This window comes from Solanum stenotomum, chromosome 3, assembly GCF_019186545.1.
Source record: "Solanum stenotomum isolate F172 chromosome 3, ASM1918654v1, whole genome shotgun sequence".
Classification (NCBI taxonomy): domain Eukaryota; kingdom Viridiplantae; phylum Streptophyta; class Magnoliopsida; order Solanales; family Solanaceae; genus Solanum; species Solanum stenotomum.
The window spans coordinates 63,031,047-63,057,572 of record NC_064284.1 but is presented as its reverse complement, the minus strand read 5'-3'; the positions used below and the strand labels follow the sequence as shown (position 1 = coordinate 63,057,572).

The following is a 26,526-nucleotide window of genomic DNA, read 5'->3' as shown; positions in this document are numbered from 1 at the left end:
TGGTTTTTGATAAATTGTTTATACATATTAAATGAATGTTTAGACGCAAATACAGAATTTGAGCAAATAGATGAGGTTAAGTTATATACACAAATAGTATAAAAGTATTTACACAATAAAAAATTACTCAAAAGGTAATTGCAAATAACTTTATGTAATTGTAACAAATTGTAACAAATCTGCTATTATAGCATGGTGAAGACACAAAATATAATGTTAAGATATGTCGTATCTAGTCATGATGAAGACACAAAATATAACGTTAAGAAATGTCGTATCTAGTCAAACTAAGACAGTCAAATTGAAACGTTAGGAAGTAATAGATATGACATTATATTTAGTGTCACTGTTTACTGTCTTGAAGATCCTGGTTTATCCCTCAAATTCATTGCTTCCAATTGACATGCCAAGTTGTCGTCTTGGTCTCTGTTAGCTGAGCTTCTTCTTGTTGAGATAACATTTCCATCAATTAGCCAAGTCATTGGAATTACAATGTTTCTGCAGAAAATGAACATTGGTGAAGTTAGTCGTAAAGACAACAACTTGGCACGTTGAGACGACTAGACATGTTCATGGAGTATATATATACTAACACAATTATTAGGTAACCGGAATTCTTTTACTCTGTCAGTGTATAAAAGCTAAATCGAGGAAAAAAGAGATAGACATGTATGTACCGTTCCACACGTTTGTATTTGCAACGATTCATCATATCAACTGTATATTGACCAAAATGGATGTCAAGATCCTTTGCCAACTTTGGTATATAATATCCTGGTAAAATGTCCCATATCTTTAGCACTTGAAGATATCTCGAGTTCTGTTTCTGAATATCGATTGTCCAGATCAACTTTAGGTGCTTTACATTGTAGACCTCCAACAGTACAGAAGAATTTCCGCTCTTGTTGTTGAACATGTTGTTCTTTTCTGAGTTACGCCAACCACTCGAAAGCTTCTCCAATAGAGTCATCACTTCTTTACTTATCTCAGCATCCTTGATTCTAGCAATGGATTTAGTGAAATCCTCACTAAATATAACCTGTTGAGTTAAAACAGCAAAGAACATGTTATTTCTCCGTTATGTAGAATGTACAAAATGTCATTTAATGTTCTGTTCTGGTCTTAAACAAGCCACGTGGAAGAGTGAAAGAGAAGTTAAATATTCATCATATATACCTTCCACTTGGCTGTTTGGAATAAAGGGGAATCTGTTGTGAGTAATGTTTCTATATGCTGAAGTTCAATAGTCGCGTTTAAAGTTCCTTGATTCAATCGTTTATCATCAGTAACATCAAAGTAACAACCACGAGCCTTGGCGTCAATGACCAAATTCTTCCATATGGAACCACTATTAACCAAAGTTGTTCCATTTCCCAATATCCAAAGACAGTACCTTGCTCGTGTCAATGCTACGTTTGCTCTCTGGAGATTAGAAAGAAAACCAACCGATCCATTTCCATTACAACGAACTGTAGAGATAATTATCGCATCCTCTTCACCGCCTTGAAAACCATCAACAGAACGTACATTCACAGAGAAGTCACTCTTAACATCTGTACTATATTTCTTTCCAAGAATTTGTTGAATAGCAAAAACTTGAGCCTTGTAAGGAGATATACAACCAACACGAACTTTTTGTTTCGATGAGATGAATTCTGTAGGTAAGATAATATCTATCAAGTATGCCAACTACAAAGAACAAAAAACATATAAATTTAATCCTTGACAGATAAGTCATGTGTTATGTACCTTTATGAAGGTTGGCAACTATCTCAGCTACAACGAAAGCTTCTGCCTTATTTCTCGTGCTGTGTCTTTCATCTTGCTCTTCATTTCCACTACTTATGTTAATAAATGAATACGAGCCAAAAATATCTCCGGTAAGAAATCTCTTCTCATATCTTTCACATTTCACATTAGGACCATCCATAATTTTCTTCTGATAGAACTCGTTGTTTGGGAACAAACTTATTTTCGGATGCATCCTGTATTGAACATTAAGAAGGTGCTTCTTGTGTCCTAATACTACCAGCCTCTCGAATAAGCTCCTCCCGAATTCAGCCTTCTCGCAAATCTGTCAACAACAGACACTAATTGTAAATAATGAAAGAGCAGAAATGTAATTTATGAACATTCAATACTAAGACTATTTGAAAACCTTGCTCTGAACCATAGCAGGCAATTGTTTTTCATCTCCGATGAGTATAGCATGACGGAGACCAGGGAGTTGTAATGGAATAGTGGATTCACATTCTTTCAGTTGAGCAGCTTCATCAATTACCACCATCTCCAGTGGTGGCATTCCTTGCATGTTCAATTTTGATGAGCTAGACGCCGTGCAGAAAATCAAGCATGCACCTTTCAGACAAAAACTCTGAATAGGGGGCTTAAAATACTTACTAAAAGTGGGAAGAGAGAGATGCTCGTTAAGGAATTTCAACATTCCAAGGCATTCTGTTTTACTTTCATGCAAGTTAGCAAAACGCCTCGCCTTATTTGTTGTATCAATACCAAGCAGCACTTCCTTAAATCTTTCAAATGTTTCTGTAGTAGCAAACAATGTTTCAAGAGTTTGAAGATTCTTAAGAAGTCTGAACATTACGTTAGCTGTTTCTAGTGGCATGAAAGAAGTAGGTACATGTGTATACAAACATGGCAGACAAAATAATAAATGGTTAATGAACCGTTTGAATTCTTTGATAACAAACTTCTCAAATGTCAAAACTTTGGCTTCTTTGTTACTTGACTCCCCTTCTGCTCTCGAGTTGTTCCTCCGTTGAGAACTTTTTTTATCTTTTGAATCCTTCTTCTTGTTCTCTTTTAAGGGTTCAAGAACATATCTCTTCCACAACTTATTCTTCCTATGCTTATCTACTAGTCCATGAGAATTGATCTTCCCATCTTTGTTGCTCAAGCTAGATTCGTCATTACTAACACTACCTTTTACTTCCTCTTCGTCATCATTTGTATCCTTATTATCATTCGTGTCATGTTCCTTACTTTCATCTTTTACTAAGTACTTACGATATTTCTCTTCAGGATCCTCAAGCAAGCATATCATGGATTGTACACTACTTTTCCACCCATCTTTTGCTGACAGGCAACTAGCAAGAACATCAACACGGTTCTCAAGAAATACATCAAACAGATCTTCATGATCACCGATCTTCATTCTTTCCCCGTTTCCAAATAAAACAATGTCTCCTAAACCATACGTGTCATATTCAAGACCGTCTTGTACATGCTGCATTAACCTCTTTGCAACTCCCAAAACAGCAATGTTCGTAGGAGCACATGTCAAAGTTCTGCATTTCATCTTTAACAGGACATATAGTAAGGAGGCAACTGTTTTAGTCTTCCCGGTTCCTGGAGGGCCCCAAATTAGCTTAACCATATTCCGATGATCACATTCCCTTGTTGCGATACAACTTAGAATAGCCTCTTGTTGAGCATCATCTAGACCAAACGACTGAATGATGTCACTTGAATTTGATATAACATCAGTTTTAGTTTCTCCACCGGAGCAACGTGTGCAGTCTACTTCACCCTGCCATTGATTGAAATTTAATAGACCTCAGAATGGATGCTAGATTAACAAAAATAAGAAGGAAAAACAGTGATGAGTGTGTTTAGTACGACAGAAGTCATTTTTCATGGAAAATATTTCCCCGGAAATGACTTGTGACATAAACACATACCCGATAACTTACATTATTTACATCACTTTGCAACACAGTCTTAATGATCTTCCGATTTGCATTATCAGGATCTGAATGCAAAGCATTCCATATTCGAATATTTGTTGTCAAATTAGAAAGATAGACCACAAAAAGCTTGTCCCCTTGTTGCTGAAACGGAATAAGATTTGAAGACAGTATAGGTATCCAGTCCTCATCGTCTTCATCGTTCATGTTTTGAACAATGGCAATGAGATAAGATCTCTCAGGTCTGTTCAGATCATCGATTCTTCGTGGTCTCACATCTGATAATGCAATCAAATCTCCATTCTCTGGTTTATATTGTGTTTCAATCTTCTCTCCCTCTGTAGCTCTCTTAATTAAAATTTGGTAATATAAATGTTTGGGAGCCTCAAAGTTTACTGATTTTACAACATCAAGAACCTCAACGAAAGGGGCTCGAGACACTGTGGAGATACATGAGAGCAAATCAGCATGTGTTTCTTCAACTAGTGGAGTAATGTATGACTTCAAGTAATGATCAATCGATACGAATGTCTCTGGTATTTCTTTCACCTGTAACACACATAGTATTAATTAATAACTTGACAAATCACATAAAAAGGAATAAGGGAGACTCACGATTTGAAGTTTATGGATTCGAGATTATTAAATACAAGATTTGGACCAAAACTATTGGATTTGATCTGGTAACCACTAAAAGTCACAACAAAAAGTTAACTTCTCTTGATGACCATGGGAGGAGCCTCGCGTGTGCAAGGGGTTCATCTGAATTTCCTTCGACAGAAAATTACACTATATATATTATGCTAAATTACTTTATATATAGTAGATGTTATAATCCCTCGACATTTTCTTGTGTTTACTTCTTCATATTTTGAACTCATTAGATGAGCACGCGCATGTTATCAACGATAATTGGTTGTCTTACTAGAAAAGTAGAAATTCAAACCTTGTCTCTGTAAAGATTTTTGTCGAGTGCATCCTTTAAAGACCAAGAAAACACCAAATCCACTAAGCCATGAATTGGTTTCTTCTTTGTTGTTGTTGTTGACATGATCTTCACCTAATTGTCATTAAAACAAATAAAGTAATTAAACATCTTAATCTTACACATGAAAGAACAAAATTAAAGAAGGGACTTTAATTACCTTTTACTTCTTCTTATGTCTTTGTAAAAATCTTTGTTCAACACATCCTTTAAAGACCAAGAAAACACCAAATCCACTAAGCCAGGAATTGTTTTCTCTGTTTTCTTCTTTGTAGTAGTTGTCATTTTCCCCTAATATTAATCAAAAATATTTTTAAAAAATTAAAAATAAAATAAAATTAACAACATGTACATCATCATCATGATCATCAACATGCAAGAACAAATATAAGGAAAAATAAATAAATAAAAACTTTACCTTTGTATTTCTTCTTCTTCTAGGATTATGATCTTTTAGTTACTAATAACTTTATATTATGTTGAAGCAACAAAATATTCTCTACTGCTGCATTCAACAAAAATGATGAAAGTTTAGTGGAAAATGACAAGCAACTTTAATGTAAAAAAATAATTTATTTCGTACAATCATATGATAAAAAAGGATAAAAAGTGTGGAATAAAGATTATAAAGACCTTCAACAAGGTGGACTAATAGTCAACAACTAAAATAGATGAAAAAAAACAGAGAAGTTACAAGGAAAACTTATAATATATAGTTATTCTTTTTAATTTTTTTGTTTGCCAAAACTTAGAGGAGATTAAAGTTGTATATTTATATTAATAATATTACATGTTGGTGTCAATATCAGTGTTTATATTCTGTACCAAAAGTGACAAAGATTCCAAAGGCTAAAAGGAAGAAAGAGGAAGATGATGAGAAGTTATAAGGAAGACTTAGAATTGAAGTCTTAAACTATATATAAAAGGGCAACATCCTCCGCTCATTTTTATTTGTCCAGTATTAATTTATCACACCTTTTAAAGAGAAATGAATATAATCAGTAGTGAAGTCAGAAATTTCATCAAGGGTATTCAAGATTTAATATATACACATAAAGAAAATAAAAGATGACATATATAGATCCTATAATTTTCGATATGCATAATTTTACAACGAATGGTATTCAACTAGTCACCATTTTGAATATAATAAATACAATGTTTTAATTTGAAAATTCTATTGAGGAATGATTATAGTTACTAATAAGAATAAATTAGAAATTAAGTGATAAATAATGATAGATATTTATTTTTAATATATTGAACAAATAAAAGTGATACAAATTAAACACTTAACATGTTACAACAAATTAACTAAGGTTACCGTATATTAAGACTTGTTAACTTAATAAGAATATAGTTAAAGTATGGGTTACTTTACTTGGTACTGCTGGTATAAAATAAAGTGTTACGTACGTGTTATAATAAATTGTACTTAGATTGATTTGATAACGTAAAAAATTTATATATTAATAATATATTTTTAGTGCAACATAACAAAAAAATAAATAAAGAAATTAAATTGGTGTGGAAAAAAGTGAAATCTTATTTAGGGAAATGTAGAAAATAACTACTTTTGAAAGTGATTTTTTGGGGGTCGTTTCGTTTCCTTCGTTGGGAATTAAAGAAAATTCAAATATTTCTATAACTTTTGTTTTCTCATTTGCCATAAAACTTTGTTATAATGACAAATTAAAAGCTACTATTGTACTATGTGCAACTTTGTTTTCCTGCCGACCTCTTTTTCTATGAGTAAATTGGTTGTTTGGCATGGTGTATAAAAATAAAGTTAAATAGAGTGTATTAATAATATTTATATTAACTATATATAGATTAATTCTTATTTACACTATATATTATGTTAAATTACTATAGATGTTATAATTTCTTGACGTTTTCTTGTGTTTATTTATTCATATTTTAAAATCCTTAGATGAGCACGCGCATTTTGTAAACAATAATTGCTTGACATACTAGAAAAGTAAAAATTCAAACCTTGTCTCTGTAAAGATTTTTGTTGAGTACATCCCTTAAAAGACCAAGAAAACATCAAATCACTAAGCCAGGAACTTTGTTGTTGTTGTTGACATGATCTTCACCTAATTGTCATTAAAATAAATAAACTAATTAAACATCTTAATCTTACACATGCAAAAACAAAATTAAAGAATGGAGTTTAATTACCTTTTACTTCTTCTTATGAGATTAGGAGTTTCTACAACAAGTGAATTCATTAAGAGTTTTTTTTTTTTTTGTTCAAAAGTCTCCTCATTTTCTTCCTTGGGAATTATAGAGTTTACCCAATTTCCATGCATGGATGGGATACCTATATTGACAACATTAATTAAAAGTTACTATTCCATATGTCTCAATTAATTATGTAACACTGTTCGGATTGTAAGAGTCAAATCTTTTTATTTTGATGGTAAATTCAAACATAGATTCGTTATGTTATTTTTCAAATATTTCATCCGTCCATTTTTACTTGTCTAGCACTTTCTTGTCACTTTTGCATATTGATTCTATCATGTTGCACTTAATGTGGTTGAGCCAAAACAACTTTGTTCTGTCGAAGCTGCAGCTCCACCCCTGAATCTACTTTGGTTGATGAATGATCATATAGTTTGCCATTGTCATACTATGTTGAGGCAAACAAAATCGTTATATTGTCCAAGTAAATAACTTAAATTCATTGATGAAATACGCGCGTTACAATTCTAGGAACCATGTTATATATGGTGTATGAATATAGGACAGAATGGAATTTTCACAATGTAGGCACAATCAAATACTAAGACCTTCAAGTTGTATATAAATATATATAGGGTCTTTGCTACATTTTAAAGAGCAGGATGTCCATTTTACAAGCCATTTCACTTCAACAATATCATAACTATTAATTACAGTACTCTTGGACACCATCTCAGCAAACGCGCAGATTCATAAACTATAGGATCATCACCAGATCAGTTGCAGTATTAACATGATGAAGGCAGTGAATAGCACCAAAACACCAAGCTTTTCAAGCAACAAACTGCCAAGAAAAAACAGAATTTAATGTTAAGAAAGTTCGTAGATAGTCAAACTAAGACAGTTAAATTGAAACATAGGAAGTACGTAGTAGATATGACAGTGTATTTAGTGTCAATCTTTTCTGTTTCATGTTTTACCTGTATTACGCGATGTTTAGACTTCTATTTGGACTTGTTGCGCGTATATTTTTCCATGAAATCTTCAGCAAGTTGGTTCTGTTTTGATTTGCGGAACAGTTCTCCTTTCTTCTTCTTGGACTTTTGAAAATTACTGGTATAACAATTGAGTAAAGTTAGTAACTAGACTAATCTAACACAAAAAAAAACATATATCAGAGTTCTGTTTTCACATTTTTCGTGTAGTACTACTCACTTGGAACTTCTCGACGATCCTGGTTTATCCCTCAAATTCATAGCTGCCAATTGGCGTGCCAAGTTGTCGTCTTGGTTACTGTGAGGTGAGGTTGTTGTTGAGCCAACATTTCCATCAATTACCCAAGTCATTGGAAATACAAAGTTTCTGCAGAAAAATGAAGACTTGAGACTAAGACATGTACGTGGAGTACTAATTCGATTATCCTAAAATGTACTTGTAAGAATCAGCAGAAATGTAGACCAGAGAAACAATATAAGACAGTTTGTACCGTTCCACACGTTTGTATTTGCATCGATTCATCATATCAACGGTATATTGACCAAAATGTTTGTCGAGATTCTTTGCTAATTTTGGTATATGATTTCCTGGTAAAATGTCCCATATCTTTAGTACTTGAAGGTATGTAGAGTTCTGCTGCTGAATATCTATGGTCCAAATCAATTTTAGGTGCTTGACAACATACTCCTCCAACCGTACAGAAGAATTTCCGCCTTTGTTGCTGAACATGTGGTTCTTTTCTGACTTACGCCAACCACTCGAAAGCTTCACCAAAAGGGAAATCACTTCCTTACTTATCTCAACATCCTTAATTCTGGCAATGGATTTTGAGAAATCCTCACTAAATACAACCTGTTAAGTTAAAACAGCAAAGAACTCGTTATTTCTCCATTTGCAAACAGAACTCAAATATTCATATTATAGGCCAAATAAAGCAACATACCTTCCATTTGGCTGATTGAAATAAAGGTGAATCTGTTTTGAGTAATGTTTCTAGCTTGCCAAGTTCAATGGTCGCGTTCAAAATTGCTTGACTCAATCGCTTGTCTTCAGTAACATCAAAGTAACAACCGCGAACCTTGGCATCAACGACCAACTTCTTCCATATGGAACCACTGTTAACCAAAGTTGTGCCATTTCCCAATATCCAAAGGCAGTACCTACATAAGAATCAAAGTAAATAATTAAGAATACCGAAAACCATTTTGAAATGTAAAATGCTGTTCACAAAATTAGTACCTTGCTCGAGTCAATGCTACATTTGCCCTTTGAAGATTCGAGAGGAAACCAACCGATCCATTGCCATTACAACGAACAGTGGATATAATTATCACATCCTCTTCACCACCTTGAAAACCATCAACGGAGCGTACATTCACAGAGAAGTCACTCTTAACATCTGTGCTATATTTGTTGCCAAGAATTTGTTGAATAGCAAAAACTTGAGCCTTGTAAGGAGATATACAACCAACACGAACTTTTTGTTTCGAAGAGATGGATTCTGTAGGTAAGATAATATCTATCAAGTATGCCAACTAGAAAGAACAAAAAACATATAAATTAAATCCTTGAAAGATAAGTGTGTTACGTACCTTTCTGAAGGTTGGCAATAATCTCAGCTACAACGAAAGCTTCTGCCTTATTTCTCGTGCTGTGTCTTTCATCTTGATCTTCATTTCCACTACTTACGTTAATAAATGAATACGAGCCAAAAATATCTCCAGTAAGAAATCTCTTCTCATATGCAGCTGATTTCACATTAGGACCATCCATAATTTTCTTCTCATAGAACTCTCTATTAGGGAACAAACTTATTTTTGGATGCATCCTATATTGAACATTAAGAAGGTGCTTCTTGTGTCCTAAAATTACCAGCCTCTCAAATAAGCTCCTCCCGAACTCTGCCTTCTCGCAAATCTGTATATAACGGATACTAGCTGTCAATGACAAAAGAGCAGCACAGCAAATTAAAAAAAACAAGTTATAAAGAGATTAACTATATAACCTTGCTCTGAACCATAGCAGGCAGTTGTTTTTCATCACCGATGAGTATAGCATGGCGGAGACCAGGGAGTTGTAACGGAATAGTGGATTCACATTCTTTCAGCTGAGCAGCTTCATCAATAACAACCATCTCCAGTGGTGTCATTCCTTCCGTGTGCAACTTTATCGAGCTAGAAGCCGTGCAGAAAATCAAACATGCACCTTTCAGACAAAAACTTCGAATTTGGTAGTCCTCAATGAAATTGGGAAGAGAGATGCTTTCATTAAGAAATTTCAACACTTTTAGGCATTCTGTTTTAGTTGTACGAATATTTAAACGTCTTGTCTTATTCTTTGTAGCAAATCCCGGAAGAATTTCTTTTAATCCTTCAGATTGTTCCACAGTAGCAAACAATTTTCCAAGAGTTTGAAACATCTCAAGTAGTCTGATCATCTCCTTAGCTACTTCTAGTGAAATGATAGAAGTAGGTAGATGCGTATACAAGCTCGTTATGCAAAATGTTAACTGATTCTGGATACATTTGAATCTTTTGTTGACAAACTCATCCAGTGTCAACACGATGACTTCTTTGCTGCTCGCCTCCCCTTTGTTCTTAACCTTGTTTGCTTTTTCACCACCTTTTGAGTTGTTATCCCTTTGAGAATTTTGTTTATCTTTCTTCTTGTTCTCTTTTAAGGTATCAACAACAAATTTCTTCCATAACTTACTCTTCTTATTTTTGTCGAGTCCTTGATCATTGCTCAAACTAGATTCTTGACTAGTAACACTTCCTTTTTCTTCCTCTACCTCATCATCTATCTCCACATTATCATCACTGTCATGGTCCTTGTCCTTTAGTTTTTCTAAGTACTTACGATATTCTTCTTCAGGATTCTCTAGCAAACATGTCATGGTCTGTATACCAATTCTCCACCCACTAATCGGAGACAAGCAGCTAACAAGAGCAGCAACACGGTTACTAAGAAAGACATCAAACAGATCTTCATGATCATCGATCTTCATTCGTTCCCCATTACCAAATAAGACAATATCTCCTAAACCATAAGTGTCATAATGCAAACAACTCTGTACATTCTGCATCAGCCTCTTAGTCACTCCCAACACAGCAACATTCGTGGGCGCACAAGTCAAAGTTCTGCATCTCATCTTTAACAGGACAAAAAGTAAAGAAGCAACTGTTTTTGTCTTTCCAGTTCCTGGAGGACCCCAAATTAGCTTAACCGTGTTCTGATGAGCACATTCTCTTGTAGCAACACAACTTACAACAGCTTCTTGTTGAGCACTATCTAACCCGAAAGACTGAGCAATGGCTCTTGAACTTGATATAGCAATATTAGTTTCTGTTTCTCTAACGGAACAAAGGGAGCAGTCTACTTCACCCTACAAACAAAATGTACATTAGATGTTAGACTAATGATTTAATTTCACGTATGATCAGTTGATCACTATAACAGTAAAGTTGAAAAAAGTACTTACAACATTCGAATCATCACTTCTCATCACGGTCTTAATGATATTAAAGTTTGAATTTTCCCGGTCTGGATTCAATGCATTCCATATTCGAATGTTTGTTGTCAAATTAGAAAGATAGACAACAAAAAGCTTGTCCCCTTGTTCACCTGTTGCCCTATCCGGTTTCTTAAACGGAATAAGCTGTGAAGACAAGATAGGTATTCTATAGCCATCATCACTCATACCTTGAACTATAGCAATTAGGAACGATCTCTTAGGCCTATTTAAATCCTCGATTCTTCGTGGTCTCACATCTGTTAGAGCAATCAGATCACCAACTTCTGGTTCATATTTCGATTCATGCTTCGATTCACTATTCTCTCCCACCTCTATTTTCTGATTTCCTTTCAACAAAATATTGTAATATAAACCTTTCGGAGGCTTAAAATCTTTTGATACTTTAACATCAACAACCTCGAGAGCAGGTGCCCGCGAAACTGTGGACACATTTGATAGCAAATCAGCATGTGTTTCTTCAACTAGTGGAGTAATGTATGACTTCAAATAAAGATCAATTGACACAAATGTCTCTGGAATTTCTTTCACCTAACATATCAAAACAGAACCAATTACAATAAATTTGACACAAAAGTTCAAAACTACAATTATAGTACAATTCATGATACTACATGAGATATGAAATGTTAACAACTTATATTGTTGCTCGGACTCTCCAAAAATGTTGTTGTACCCATGTCAGATCATCCAAAAATGCACTATTTTAAGAGGATCCAATATGCACCTAATAACATTTTTAAAGAGTTGGAGCAACATAGCTTTCAAGTTTCAACAAACTAAACACATGGATTTTGACTCAAACTATGTAAACACAAAAGAAGATGTGTTCATATATAAGTTAACACACTATAGCTAGCTATCATATATTGCTCAGATTCTCCAAAAATGTTATCGTACATGTGTCTGATCCTCTAAAAATACATTATACTTTTTAAAGATCCAACAAACACTCATCAACATTTTCAAAGAGTCCGAGCAACATGAACAAAAAGAAAGATGAATTCAAACCTTGTCTTTGTAAAGATCTTTGTTCAACACATCCTTTAAAGACCAAGAAAACACCAATTCCACTAAGCCAGGAATTGTTTTCTCTGGTTTCTTCTTTGTAGTAGTAGTTGCCATTTTCCCCTAATATTAATCAAAATTATACAAAAAAAAAATTAAAAACAACAACATGTACATCATCATCATGATCATCAACATGCAAGAACAAATAGATAAAAAATAAAAACTTTACCTTTGTATTTCTTCTTCTTCTAGGATTATGATCTTTTAGTTACTTATAACTTTATATTATATTGAAGCAACAAAATATTCTCTACTGCTGCATTCAACAAAAATGATGAAAGTTTAGTAAAAATATATGTGGAAAATGATAAGTAACTTTAATGTAGGAGAATAATTTATTTCGTACAATCATATGATAAAAAGGAGAAAAAGTGTGGAATAAAGATTATAAAGACCTTCAACAAGGTGGACTAATAGTCAACAACTAAAATAGATGAAAAAAAACAGAGAAGTTACAAGGAAAACTTATAATATATAGTTTTTTTCATTTTTTGTTTGCCAAAACTTAAAGGAAAGTTGTATATTTATATTAATAATATTACATGTTGGTGTCAATATCAGCGTTTATATACTGTACCAAAAGTGACAAAGATTCCAAAGGCTAAAAGGAAGAAAGAGGAAGATGATGAGAAGTTATAAGGAAGACTTAGAATTGAAGTCTTAAACTATATATAAAAGGGCAAATAGTTAGTCATCCGTTCATTTTTATTTGTTCAGTATTAATTTATCACACCCTTTATAGAGCAATAACTATAATGATCAGTTGCGAAGTCAAAAATTTCGTTATAAACATTCAAGATTTAAGGAAAAAAAAACGACCTATATACATTCTATAATTTTTAATATATTGAACAAATAAAAGTGATCGAGATGAAATACTTAACATGTTACAACAAATTAACTAAGGTTACCGTATATTAAGACTTGATAACTTGGTAAGAATATAGTTAAAACAATAGGTAACTTTACTTGGTAGTACTAGTATAAAATAATAAGTTTAAATTTATATAATGTAAGTCACCTGCTATGGTATATTGATCTAATAACGTAAAAATTATTTATATTAAGACTAATATACTTTTAGTGCAACATAATCAAAAAGAAAGAAATTAAATTGGTGTGGAAAAAAGTGAAATCCTATATAGGGAACTGTAGAAAATAACTATTTTTGAAAGTGATTTTTTGTGGGGATCGTTTCGTTTCCTTCGTTGGGAATTAAAGAAAATTCAAATATTTCAATCAACTTTCGTTTTCCCATTTGCCATAAAACTTAGAGGAGTGAACTTTGTTATAATGACAAATTAAAAGGATACTACTCTATTGTACTATCCCTGCCGACCTCTTTTTTTAAGAGAAAATTTGTAACTTACCATATTATAGGTGTGTTCGGTATGGTCAAATATTTTTTCTACGAAATACAAGCTATTTAAAAATAAAGAAAATGAGCTCGTTAATGAAAGTGGGAAAAATAAATTTTATTGACAGCCATTTAGTAGAGTATATGAAGGAAAATATTTTATTTATAAACTCAAAGGTTCTTGAATCTTACCTCAAGTTTTATTTATTATGTATATTAAAAATAACTAACAACATCTCTATTTATAATAGTAAGCAACCAATTTAAACTAGGACTAGAAAATATATATTCTATATGAACTAGGACAAACAAATCATAACTAGACACTAATTAAATAAATATCAAAATAACAAATCCTAAACAACTTAGGATTTCTACTCCAACTTTGAATTATTATTTCAACGGTATATAAAAATAGTATAAGTGTCATGTCCCCAAATTGCAACGGGACATTATCATTAAATTTAGGGAAAAGGACAAATATACCCCCGAACTATTGTAAATGGTGCGCAGATACCCTCTGTCATACTTTTGGGATATTGATGCTCCTGTCATCCAAAAACTAGAGCATATATACCCTTTATACTTACGGACATACACGTGTCATAATCTTATCAATCAACCCGACATTTATTAAATATCGGATCTATAGATAAGATTGTGTCACGTGTCCCTATTTAGTCTTCCGTTAAAGTGAAGGGGATAGATGCTCTAGTTTTTAGACGGCGGGGGCACCAATGTCCCTAAAGTATAACGAAGGGTATCTGCATACCATTTACGATAGTTCGGGGGTATATTTGTTTTTTTCCCTTAAATTTATTTAAAAGAAATATAACAACTCGACCCTTAATTTTACATAAATATTTAGTTTAGACTGTATTTTGTAACTTTGAATTAGTTACAAAATGCATATTATCTAACCAAATTATGAAGTTGTGAATGTGAGCAATGACATAGTACAATAAACTTATGTAGTGTACTTTAAATATATCACATTTACAACTTGACATATGAAGATCAACATGTTCTCTACGTAAATTTTACTTCTATCTTTATGGCACGTTCATAGCAATATAAACATCATACAATCTTCATGGAAAACACGAACATACAGAGGAAAAACAGAACAATAAGAACGCGATAAAACCTACACGTTAACGTCTTCAAGGCTTCATGAACTTATCTACTCTGATATTGTCCTTCCTTGATAGAAACTTCATGCAAATTGGTGGATTCACACCTGATAAAGCTAGGATTGAACTAGGCAAGGTCCAGATTCCATCGCCACAAATTAGTCCAGATGCGACAGCTGGTCCAAATGCATCGGCCTTAGCCTTGTTTATCTTTGTCCAGATGAACAAAATCAGGCTCCCGAGACACATATCAATGACGAAGTATGATCCTAGATAGAACGGTATAGCCATTGCCATCGGAAGAGGAATATACTTTGCCTTGTTCTTTCCTAGAGCATCCCTTAACGCGTTGATTGCAATAGCTCCGATGAAGAATATGTAACATAATGTGAGACAATTCTTTGGTAGAGCTGAGAAGCCTTCCACTCCCAATATAGACATGTTACGATAGACTAGAGCGTAAGGTGCAGGGTACTCTGAACCTGGAACCCCTAAGTCGTGGAACGCCTTGTAGAATAGCCAAAATACACAAGGGGAAATGACACACCCCATTGCTGTTCCGATTATCTGGCTTATGAACATCGACCTAGGAGAAGCCAACGTCATGTAACCCGTCTTGAAGTCTTGTGTTAAGTCAGATGCAGTTGTGGCTATGTTCATCATGACACCACAAGCAGCTAATCCTGCAAGAACACCACCATGACTAGCCCCAGCCCATGCCCCAATAGTGAAGATTGCCAGCTTCCCGTACGTTGATGCCAATGACCAGTCAGTCAGACCACATCCGTAAGCATTGCAAAAGGCTAGTACTGGTGCAAAAATGTAGATCACCACGATGTAGTACCAGTTAAGTTGATGGAAAATGTGTGGAAGCGTTATCGTGGAGATGATGGCAATGCTAACATAACCGACTATAGCAACCCACGTAGGGATTTGATCCTTGAGGAAAAGCTCGGTTCGTATCTGATCATCATAAGACAGAGATGCCTCAGCAGGGGATGCACGGGCACCAACAGGAAGGACTGAACCTGTTTTTTTCTCGCGGAATTGACAATATATACCATACAATGTTCGTCCAAGTACTTTGATGAAGTTGTAAAGACCATCACCAAGGATCATAGCTATTGCTATAAACACCTGCATTACAAGAGCATCGCGGAAAATCCATTAGCCTCATTTTCAATTAAAAAAACATCGCGTGTCATTTTGATTACGTACCCTGTAACCCTGTATGCCGTGAAGGCTGCTAGGACTTTGATCAGCAGGGTACCAATGACCTTTTCTGTCTTCAATAAGAGGCCACATTATACCCCACGAAAGGATTCCTCCGACTAGCAACGATACGTTGATTAGATATGGACATATCATCCCAACACCAACATATGTCGCGGAGAAGTCAAAATAAAACCTGGTTGATCAGAGAAATAAGTCGATAACATTGAAAAGTAGTGCTTCCAAGTTACACAATTGAGTACAGAAACATCTATATTGTTCGGGCTCTTCAAAAAATGTCACCAGGCGCATACCAAATACTCCAAAAGTAGTGCATTTTTGGAGGATCTGACACGAGTGTGATAACATTTTTGGAGAGCCAGAGCAACATAGCTAAACAAGTAGATATTAATGGAAATTCAAACGTACCTGTTCTCGAAGGCTTTGAGACCGAAAGTGGGAAAGCTCCTGAATCCACAGCCATCCCCTCCTGTAAAAAACCACTGGAAGAAGCCCCATAAGAAGCTGAAGGTGAAAAACTTTCCCAAAGCTTTTACTTGTTTCCTGCAGCGACGAGCAATTAGAACTGTAAGTACAATCATCGATAAGAAACAATCGTTGATGGTGTATGTACTAACAATCGTGTACGAGATTAAAGACTCACTTGGCTAGCTTAGCTCCTTGTGGAGTATGGAAACTGTTGATCAGGTGAGCAGTTGCAGTACCACTCGGATAAATCAGTTTGAAGTCGATGATCATGATCTGAGAATATATTCACATTATCTCAAACAATGCAACTCGTATGAATAAAAGAAGAACAATTGCATCAATATATCGCAGATACTGATGTTGATAAACAGTTTGAACTATCACAAACTGTTTATCAAAACACACCTCAAAGCTAACTAGACCAAGTGTTTGAATATGATCGTCATCAAAAGGTGCCTAACAACTTAACTTGCCTATCAAAATTTCGTTCACATGACAACTGACTCATCAATTTCGAGGTGTGTTTCTAGTGTTACAAACTCTACATACAAATGTATGTCGTCGTGCTAGAAAATATGTCATACATATGCATTAGAGATGTCGAATTTACCTTACGAAGCGGAACAACAGAGAAAAGCCCAAGAAAGCTAACAACAAAGAGGAAAGTTATCATCCATCCCAAAGAAGGGTTCTTGACATTATCTGCAGCATTTGCTTCTGTTGATTGCTTAGCTATAACTTCACTCATGCCAAAAAGATAGCTTCCAAAACCTCCTACTCATGATCAAAAGGTAAAATGTAAACAAAAAGGAATTAGAGTTATTGAATTTTACTATATGCTTTTTATCACATAAATAAGGTACCAAATTATTCTAAAAATCCAACAATTAATAATGCATTGCCTAAGGAGAGAGCACACCAATTTAAAATAACCTAGGTGACTTCTTTTCATCTATCTATCTAACTCTTCGTAAAAAAAAATTAATGTTTGTAATGAGTATACAGTAAAGGTAAAATAGTTCAAGTTGCATGCAAACTGATATGAACATCATCTTAAAGAGGGGACCAATTCATAGTGTCACATGTATTCACTTCGGGGCGGAGCTAGCCTCAAAGCTACGGGTTCGATAGAACCTCAATATCTTTGGCTCAAACGTTGTATTTGTATTAATTCAAAATCCAATAGACAAAATTAAGAAATATGATTCAAAACTCATAAACTAAAAAAATGTACTTTTAAGATTATTTTTGTTATCATATTGATACTATAAAAATTGTAACTTATATTATTTTGTATAGTTTTTGAATATCTAAACTGTTAATTTTAAATATTGCATCATCAGTCAAATTAACTCTTAAAAAGTGAAACATGACAACTAATATGAGACGACCCAATAGCGTATATTTGGAACTCAATATGAAATCCTATTTTCTTGCAAGACCCGTTAAGGGAATACTTATTTTCAATATATTCTAAAGCGATAATGATTTCCCTGGAATTTTTATTTCAATTAATTGTGGAAAATGATCATCAACATTATTATAAATTGATCACCACCACTTGCGGAGACAATAATTCACACGCAGACTTTATAAAAAAGAGTTCATTTCGTCTTAATTTATATAACATACTCTAGATTTCAACCGTCAAACTTCTTTATTCTGACCATGTATTTAGACATACAATTTTTAGGACTTACGAAAAGTTATTCACATATATGAAAAGTACATAAAAATTATAATAAGTCACAAAAAATAATAATGTAAAATATTTTAAAGAAATAAAATAAATCACAATTAATTTAGTTTTTAATTTAACTCTCAAAATTCAAATTATATCATATAAATTGAAACATAAAGAATACGTCTTATAATTTTCCAGCTTGCGTAAGTGTTTATCAGATTAGTCTAACAAGTCAAATATGAATAGCTAGTCACTCCAGTTGTCTTTCAAAGAATTTTAATTTGTCATGTATTCACACACTATAATTGACTAAACTAAAAAGATCTTGCGTTAATGAAATTCATAAAAAGGTCATACCCAAAAAACGATGATATAGATAATATTTTAATACAAATATTAGTGATAGATTAATTATATATTATTTTTTTTAGATTTCAAGAATTTCTAAGAGTTCTTTAAAAGATTTTATGGAAATAGGACAAAAATATATATTTAAAATGAAAATATTTAAATTCATGTATCTTAGTTTTTTTACTAATATGCCACCTAAAAGAATGTCACTTAACCTTCCTATATTTAGTAAAAAAAAAAGAGTTTAAACTTCTAAGTTCTATTCTCATTTGACCTTTTAATGACAATCTCTTAATTATTATAGTAATAATGATAATGACAAGTTTAAAATTATAAAATTCAAAATGTAATAGTATGCACACTTTTAATTTGAATCATAAGATCTTTAAAAAATAAAATCAAAGTAAAATATTATTCAAAATGTAATAGTATGCACACTTTTAATTTGAATCACAAGATCTTAAAAAATAAAATCAAAGTAATATATTATTTACATTATTTTAAGTAGAATAAAGGACAAGGACTTTACATCTAGAAAGTAGAAATTCACATTTAGATGGGACCACCTCCATAGGGCTCGGCTCACACACCTTTTTGCCCGTGCAAAATGATAAAAGTAAGATTAACGAATTTCGTGTATAAAACATCTCGTATTAATTGAATTTAAGAAAGATTTGCACTTCGAAGGATGAATTGACGATTTATCCTAATGTATGTTTGTGATTATTTTCATGAATCAACTATGTAACTTAGAGATTACACAAAGATAATTTCACTGTTGCTCCTAAATTTCCTATCATATATAGAGATATTAAAATATTATTTAAAACTAAGGTTACATATTTAGATTTTTTATATATTTCTTAAAAATAAATTTCACTTGATAAAAATATCTAAATTTATTTGATGTTTTTTTTATACAGTGTGGTGTCCACAAATCCACCAAAAATCCCGTGGACTAAATAATATCACACACAATGTATATAGTCCAACATTTAAAAAAAAAAAAAATTAATTGCAAAATGAGACAAAACACATGATTTGACAAAAATACAGTTCAAACTTTTTCATTTTTTTCCCAACCATACCTTCATGGAAAGTTGCTTCCACATTATCTAATCGTCCCAATTTACGTAACATATTTTTTTAGTTTATTTTAAAAAAGAATTACATAATTTATTTTAGTTTTTTATATTACCTTTAGTGATATACTTCCATGGTCATGATAATATTTATTGTTATATAATGTAAATCAGAAATTTCAGAATTTTTTATTTTAAAAAAACATATTCGATTAAATATCATCTTATAAAATGAGATAATATGGAAGAAAGATCTCATCAGCTAAACCAACACCTTTTGTGAAGTTAAACTATAAGACTCCAAATTTAAATTGAATTCTCCTTTAGTCCCAAGTGGAAATTATGATTAGTGAACTTTTCATTATTTATTTTTAAAAAATAATTTAATACTTAAAAGACTAATCTATATAAGTTAATCATAAAAGTTTGCCATAGTGAAACTAGTGACAAGTAGAATAAGACAAATACATAACTTTTTATAATATGTTATAATTAAAAATATAATAAGTGAAACTAATATTTATATCAAACTAATTTAACTTTCTACTATAATTAAGTAATTTAATAAATAAAAATATAAAATATTACAATCAAAAAAATGTTTTTTTAATCATAATCTTTTGAATTTCTAACTATGACTTAATTGAACAAACAACAATGGGCCAAACATTATGGGTTCAAATATATTCAAGCATATATCATGCCTCTATTCCACCTAACGTAGATTAAATAAATGCAAGTAAGTTTTATTTTAGTAAGAAAGAATTAATAATCACTAAAGATTATGCCTGAGGTAAATTGACTTTCAAAAAGAGAAACACGATTATAAATACAAAATGATATAAATATATAAACAATAAACACATGTCATATAATTATTCATTTGACATAAATATGCGAATGCAAATAAGTTTTTACCTAAGATAAAAAAAAAAGGAAATCAAGAATTACTAACCACTAAAGGTTATGCTAAGGCAAATCAACTTCCAAAAGGGAAAACATAACAACTATTACAGAATTACAAACATATATCTTGCATCAATCGAATTGAAATAAATACTCGATGTAGATAAGTTTATACTAAGATGAAAAGGAGAGGGAAATCAAGAATTACTAAACATTGAAGTCTACCTTTCAAAAAAAAACACATAACAACTAATACAGGAAACACATATCATGCATATAATTCATCTGACATAAACACTCAATACAGATAAATTCTTACAGAGATCAAGAATTACTTACCACTGAAGGCTATGCCTGAAGATGCAACCACACAAGTCTGAATAACAGTATTTTCTTGTCTTGTAAATGGTTGTTTCAAAAATCCAGATTTGTCAAGAAATTTAGTCCAAGTCTTGACAAAAAAGAATCCCAAAAGTCCAGCAGAGACATTAAGAGAAGGTATAATTCCAGTAGTAAGATTCAATTTCATAACAATAAAAGTAAATAAAATTCCCAATATTAAGCTCACAAAAAATGCCCTTAATGTTAATTGACTTTGCCATGATGGCACTTGTTTTGATTCAAATATCCTTTCTACTGATAGTACTTCTTGCTCTTCTTCTTGTACTAATAATTCTTCTTGAGTTTTTTTGGTACCATTTGTTGTGTGTGCTTCTCTTCTACTAACACTATTGGATCTATCCATAGCTCTAGTGGTTTATGAAAAAAAATTGGATTTTTTTTAGAAGTTGGGATTAGGGAAATTGGTATTTATTGATGATGAAAGGGGGAGTACTAGTAGTGGGATAAAGGCTCATACTGTGTAATGTGTGTAGTGTGTACTAAAGGGTGAATATTGTTGTTATCATAGACAAAATGGGGCCAAGGTGATGACAGAGGCAGAATTTTTATTAAGGAGATATGTATGAGGAGGGGCGGAGTCAATATTTTTTTTTACAGTTTGGTTGGGTTCAATATTTTTTTTGGGTTATTATTGTGGATCGATAATTAAGTATGTTTTTTATTTTAATTTATGCGATGTAATTTGATTGAGAACGAAGTTTAAGAAATATGAAAAGGCTTTGAGTATTGTTGTTACTAGTTGACAAAATGGGGCAGGGGTGTGTGTGACAAAATTTTCATTAAGGAGACTCAAATAAATTGAAGCGGAGTCAATATTTTTATTACAAATTNATGTGCCGTCCCGTTTATCCCGTTCCGGTCCGTCCCGGTTCTATCCCGGTATATAGTGGGACGGGACGGAGCTGAGCCTCCATCCCAGTAATTCCGGTCCGGTTCATTCCGGTACCGGTCAACAACCCGGTCAAACCGTCCCGTTCCGGTCCGGTGGTCCCATTCTGGTCCGGTGCCCAGCCTTCTGACGAGGTTAAGAAATATGAAAAGGCTTTGAGTATTGTTGTTATTAGTTGACAAAATGGGGCAGGGGTGTGTGTGACAAAATTTTCATTAAGGAGATTCAAATAAATTGAAGCGGAGTCAATATTTTTATTACAAATTTTGTTGACTTCCGTAATTTTAATAAATGATTATTGCTAATAATTAATTAAATAAATAAAAATATATTTTCTTAGTTAAAATTTTAAATAAGATAATCTCCTATTTTAATACGATGGTAGAACAAACAAAAGTCCTCAAATGGTCACACGATATTTTCTTGTGACAAGTTTACATAAGAAAATAACATAGTTTTTTAATAAATTAAAAAATTTAGTTGATTCCTTTTTAAAAAATTCAAGGATAGCTCCACTCTTAGGTAGGGGTCGGCCTCAATACGATCATCATCTATAATAATAATAATAATCAATTTGGATATTTGAATGTTTGTCTCTTGATAGAGAAATGGATAGTTTTGTTGGAGTGAGGAACCAATTAGAAATGTGTATATCGAAGATGAAATTAAAATTTTAATTTTATGAATTATAAATTTTAAAATAGTAATTTCAAATGCTAGTAATTAAATTCTAAAATATATATAAAAATTTTAATATAAATATATTATTTATACAAAAAATATTAAATTCGATTAAATATGCGGTCCAACTTTTATCCCAAGTTGTGGGGGGTGGGGTGCCTCAATAGAATTCAAGACCTCATAATATTGGTGTATAAAAGGGGGCGATGTTGTCTTTATCACTAAGAAAGTGGGTGTGTGGGGTTGGCCGCTATGTATGACCATTAAAATGTGTATTAAAAGTTCGATTAATTGGAAAATAAGTTATTTTAAAATTAATTATTTTAAAATTATTCAATTACTCTTAATAAGATACACAAATAATATTATAATTTTGAGATAAGTTATTTTGTAATTATATTATAATTCAATATAGAAAAAATATATTTTAAAATTAATTATTCCTTATTTGTCGTACCAAACGATCATGAGTATTACTTCCTTTGTTCCAAAATTAATAGTTATTTTAGCTATAAAAAATTATTTTGAAATACTTAATTATTGCTTTTTAGAATTTAAAATAAAAAACTGTTGATTATTTTTAATTATATTCTTAATATTAAAAGGTACATGTACAATATTTTTTAAGAAAAAGTTAATGTACTTTATTAAATAAAAATTATTTAAGAAATTATACTTTATATTATATTAATCAGTCCCTTGATATTAAATGCTTTCTTGACAGACATGGACATGAATCTAGACATGGTTTTATAGGTTTATTATTACTCCCTCCAATTCCTTTTTACTAGTACTTTAGTCATGGTAATTAAAAATAATATTGATTTAAAATATTTATCAATTGAAAGAATTAAATGAATTAAATATTATTTTTCACTATTACTTTGACTTTTAAAAATATAAAAAAATAAATATAATAAAATTAGAATTATTTTAAAATTATTAAGTTTAAATTTTAGATTCCACTTCCGAAATAAGAAGAGAATCCTAAAGATATTCCGTGAAGAGTGAGAGAGTTGACATTATAGAGTTTGTGGTGCTCCGCCTAAGTGTAAAGGCACGATCTAATAAAAGAGGCAGTAATAGCATAATATGTTCGGATTTTTAAAAAAATGCTATCGTATTTATATGGATATTTTTAAAATTTGATATGCATCTAGCAATATTTTTGAAGAGTCCGAATGAAAAAGATGAACACAATCGTTTAAAGTTCTAATGACTGATAAGTATTCCTCCATTCTAAATCAGAATCATGAGTCGAGCCTTAGATATGAAACTGTCTATGATAAGGAGTGCATTACCCTCTAAAATGAAATTTTGATGACATAAATTCGAATTAATCAAATTTCAAAATAAATATGAGATGTTGAATAAAAAAAAAGCATAATGTGAACTAATTAATCCAAATGGCTAAAGTCGGCTTTGGCAAGTTGTATTTTTATTCAGTCCAACTTGCAAATTAATCATACTGTCAAAAAAACAGATTCCAAATCATGCATGCTATCCAAACACAACGTACTTTTCAAGAAAATTTATTCTTATAAACAATTACTTACTTCTTTTTTAAAAAATAATAATAAAAAAAGTGAATGGTGATTCTTTTGGATAATATCATTTTTAGTCCCGTTGTTATTGTATTATCTCGGTAATATTTGACTTTGACGTATTTAAGCTTTAATTAAGTTATATACTATGCTTTTAGTCCTTTTACTTCTCTCTGACTAATAATACTTGTTTACTATTGATTTTACACACTTTTTAAAAAATTATAAATAGAATTGTAATTTTTACTATATCATCATTTGAATATAATAAATACAATGTCTTGAAAAATTGTAATAGAAAAATGACTATAATTAATGATGAGGATAAATTAGGAACTAAGTGTAAAATTATTCATTGATTTCATATAATAGACAAACAAAGGCGGAGCCAGGATTAGGAGTTTGGAGGTTCTGGAAAAAGAGAATTTTGTTGTTGATAATGGGATTCAAACCCACAACTCTAGTAGGGAAAGTATTTCCACGATCCTTCTTTACCACTAAGCTATGAATCAGTTTTTATTAGAGATTTATAAGTTAATCTACATAGTATATTTAATTTTTTAGTACAAATACATAGAATTTACGAAAAAATTATTGAATTCGTCTAAATCCACAAATTCCCACCTAATTCTGCCCCCGTAGACGACTATAATTGAACGAAGAAAATAATAACCAGATAGAAATAGAATGACGTCCCCTAAGGTCCTAGTCTTATTAGTGAACCTTATTGTGATTGAAACTTGAATGATGAGCGGAGACTTCTTCAAGTCAATGATAGTTCTCAAAGGATTCATAAATCCTTTAATATATCTTTAAAAATAAAAAATGTATTTAAATTATCATGTTTTATTAAGTTTTTTATATGAAATATCATCAGTTATTTATTAAATCATATATTAAGTATCAGTTGTTAATTTTTCTATCCAAAAATATCAATATTGTTCAAGTAGGAAAAAAGAACAGCTCATGATAGTTGAGATGTAATTTGATAAATAGGTGATGATAATTTAGACAAAAAAAGTGAATTCCTGATAGTTCATGTATGTAGAAAACTCGCAAAAATGTGACACTTCAAATGTGTTTTTGATCATAAACTACATCTTTATTAAGGTGTATTTGGTATGAAGGAAAATATTTTCCTAAAAATATATTTTTGTAAAATAAGTAGGTTTCTTACTTATATTATAGTGTTTGGTAAGGAAGCGAGAAAATATTCTCCAGAATTATTTATATGTGATAGCAAAACACCATGGAGGCAAGATGAGATGGAAAGTGAGGGTTCGAGAAGGGGGGGGTAGTCAAAGGGTTGGGATTGAATAGGTGGGAAAGAGATAATGAACTTGGAAGACCACTTATGCACCTTATTTTTTCTATTTTCATTAAGAAAGTCTCTTTTTCCTTATTCTTAGGAAGGCATAATACATAAATATACCATTTAAGTTGGCCTCATTTCATATTTATGCCCCCAATTTTAGGTGTGCACAAGTAGACACTTAAATATATATAAAATTGAACAAATAAACACACATGTCCTACGTGGAATCATACATGACAAATTACATCCTTTGTGGTGTCTTATGTGTACTATGCCACATAAGACTCATGTATCTACTTATTCAACTTTATACAAGTTTAAGTGTGTATTTGTGCACGTCCAAAGTCAAATGGTATAAATATGAAATGATGTCAATTTAAATGACACATTTATGTATTATGTCTTTTAAGAAGCTTATTTCTGTAATAAATATATTTTTCAAAATATTTTAATCAACCAAACATAGAGAAAAAAATTATTTATTGTTTTTTTAAAAAAAATTCCTTTCATACTAAACACACCCAAATAAAGACTTTTTTTTTTCTTTTCACATCCACACAAAATTTCTACGTTAATTGGAAAAATGGTGCAAACATCTAAATCTATAAATTGAATGGTCTTAAAGAAAAAAAAAACAAATTGGAAAAGAAAAATCTTATAAAGAATGATGATGAATCACTTCTTCATGTTACTCGTTTGGTAAGCTGTCGTTACATAGTCTGGTTTCAAAATAGATATTTTTTAAACGTTACCGATCAAAAGGGATTTTTGTAAAAACACATATTAAAAGAGATATGTTGTCCATTTATATATGGACAAATTATGATAAACAAAATTAACTTCCATGATTCACCCCAAAAGTCAAAAAATCATTATTTTTTCATAAAGATATATAGCTCGCCCACAAATAGGGAAACTACAATCTTTTTTATTAACTTCTCACGTAAAACTATATCTCTTTATTCAACAATAAATATTAAATTATTCACTCCACATTTCCTCA

The 26,526-nt window shown here is 31.6% G+C and overlaps 3 protein-coding genes across 4 annotated transcripts; all 3 read right to left on the bottom strand.

Annotated features, from left to right (window-relative positions):
- Positions 1 to 167: 167 nt before the first annotated feature.
- On the bottom strand, positions 168 to 12,836 carry LOC125858261 (uncharacterized). Of its 2 annotated transcripts, none has more exons than XM_049537978.1 (9): positions 12,648 to 12,836; positions 4,850 to 4,980; positions 4,651 to 4,764; positions 3,711 to 4,253; positions 2,159 to 3,547; positions 1,750 to 2,074; positions 1,177 to 1,655; positions 678 to 1,039; positions 168 to 498 (listed from the first exon to the last, which is right to left on the bottom strand). In XM_049537978.1, exons 3-9 carry the CDS (start codon positions 4,753 to 4,755, stop codon positions 351 to 353), a joined length of 3,351 nt encoding a protein of 1,116 aa, XP_049393935.1. In that variant the 5' UTR covers positions 4,756 to 4,764; positions 4,850 to 4,980; positions 12,648 to 12,836; the 3' UTR covers positions 168 to 350. The 2 variants fall into 2 exon arrangements, with proteins under 2 accessions (XP_049393935.1, XP_049393936.1); XM_049537979.1 differs by lacking the exon at positions 12,648 to 12,836 and adding an exon at positions 5,108 to 5,205.
- Positions 7,365 to 12,890, bottom strand: LOC125858260 (uncharacterized). Its single transcript, XM_049537977.1, has 12 exons — positions 12,874 to 12,890; positions 12,648 to 12,734; positions 12,419 to 12,538; positions 11,357 to 11,938; positions 9,881 to 11,260; positions 9,468 to 9,792; positions 9,115 to 9,376; positions 8,819 to 9,035; positions 8,366 to 8,727; positions 8,095 to 8,241; positions 7,860 to 7,992; positions 7,365 to 7,723 (listed from the first exon to the last, which is right to left on the bottom strand). Exons 3-11 carry the CDS (start codon positions 12,530 to 12,532, stop codon positions 7,884 to 7,886), a joined length of 3,498 nt encoding a protein of 1,165 aa, XP_049393934.1. The 5' UTR covers positions 12,533 to 12,538; positions 12,648 to 12,734; positions 12,874 to 12,890; the 3' UTR covers positions 7,365 to 7,723; positions 7,860 to 7,883.
- A 1,902-nt stretch (positions 12,891 to 14,792) lies between these two features.
- Positions 14,793 to 21,540, bottom strand: LOC125858134 (probable metal-nicotianamine transporter YSL7). Its single transcript, XM_049537819.1, has 6 exons — positions 21,032 to 21,540; positions 17,280 to 17,443; positions 16,845 to 16,942; positions 16,610 to 16,744; positions 16,187 to 16,376; positions 14,793 to 16,105 (listed from the first exon to the last, which is right to left on the bottom strand). The coding sequence occupies exons 1-6, from the start codon at positions 21,435 to 21,437 to the stop codon at positions 14,999 to 15,001; spliced, it is 2,100 nt and encodes a 699-aa protein (XP_049393776.1). The 5' UTR covers positions 21,438 to 21,540; the 3' UTR covers positions 14,793 to 14,998.
- Positions 21,541 to 26,526: the final 4,986 nt, after the last annotated feature.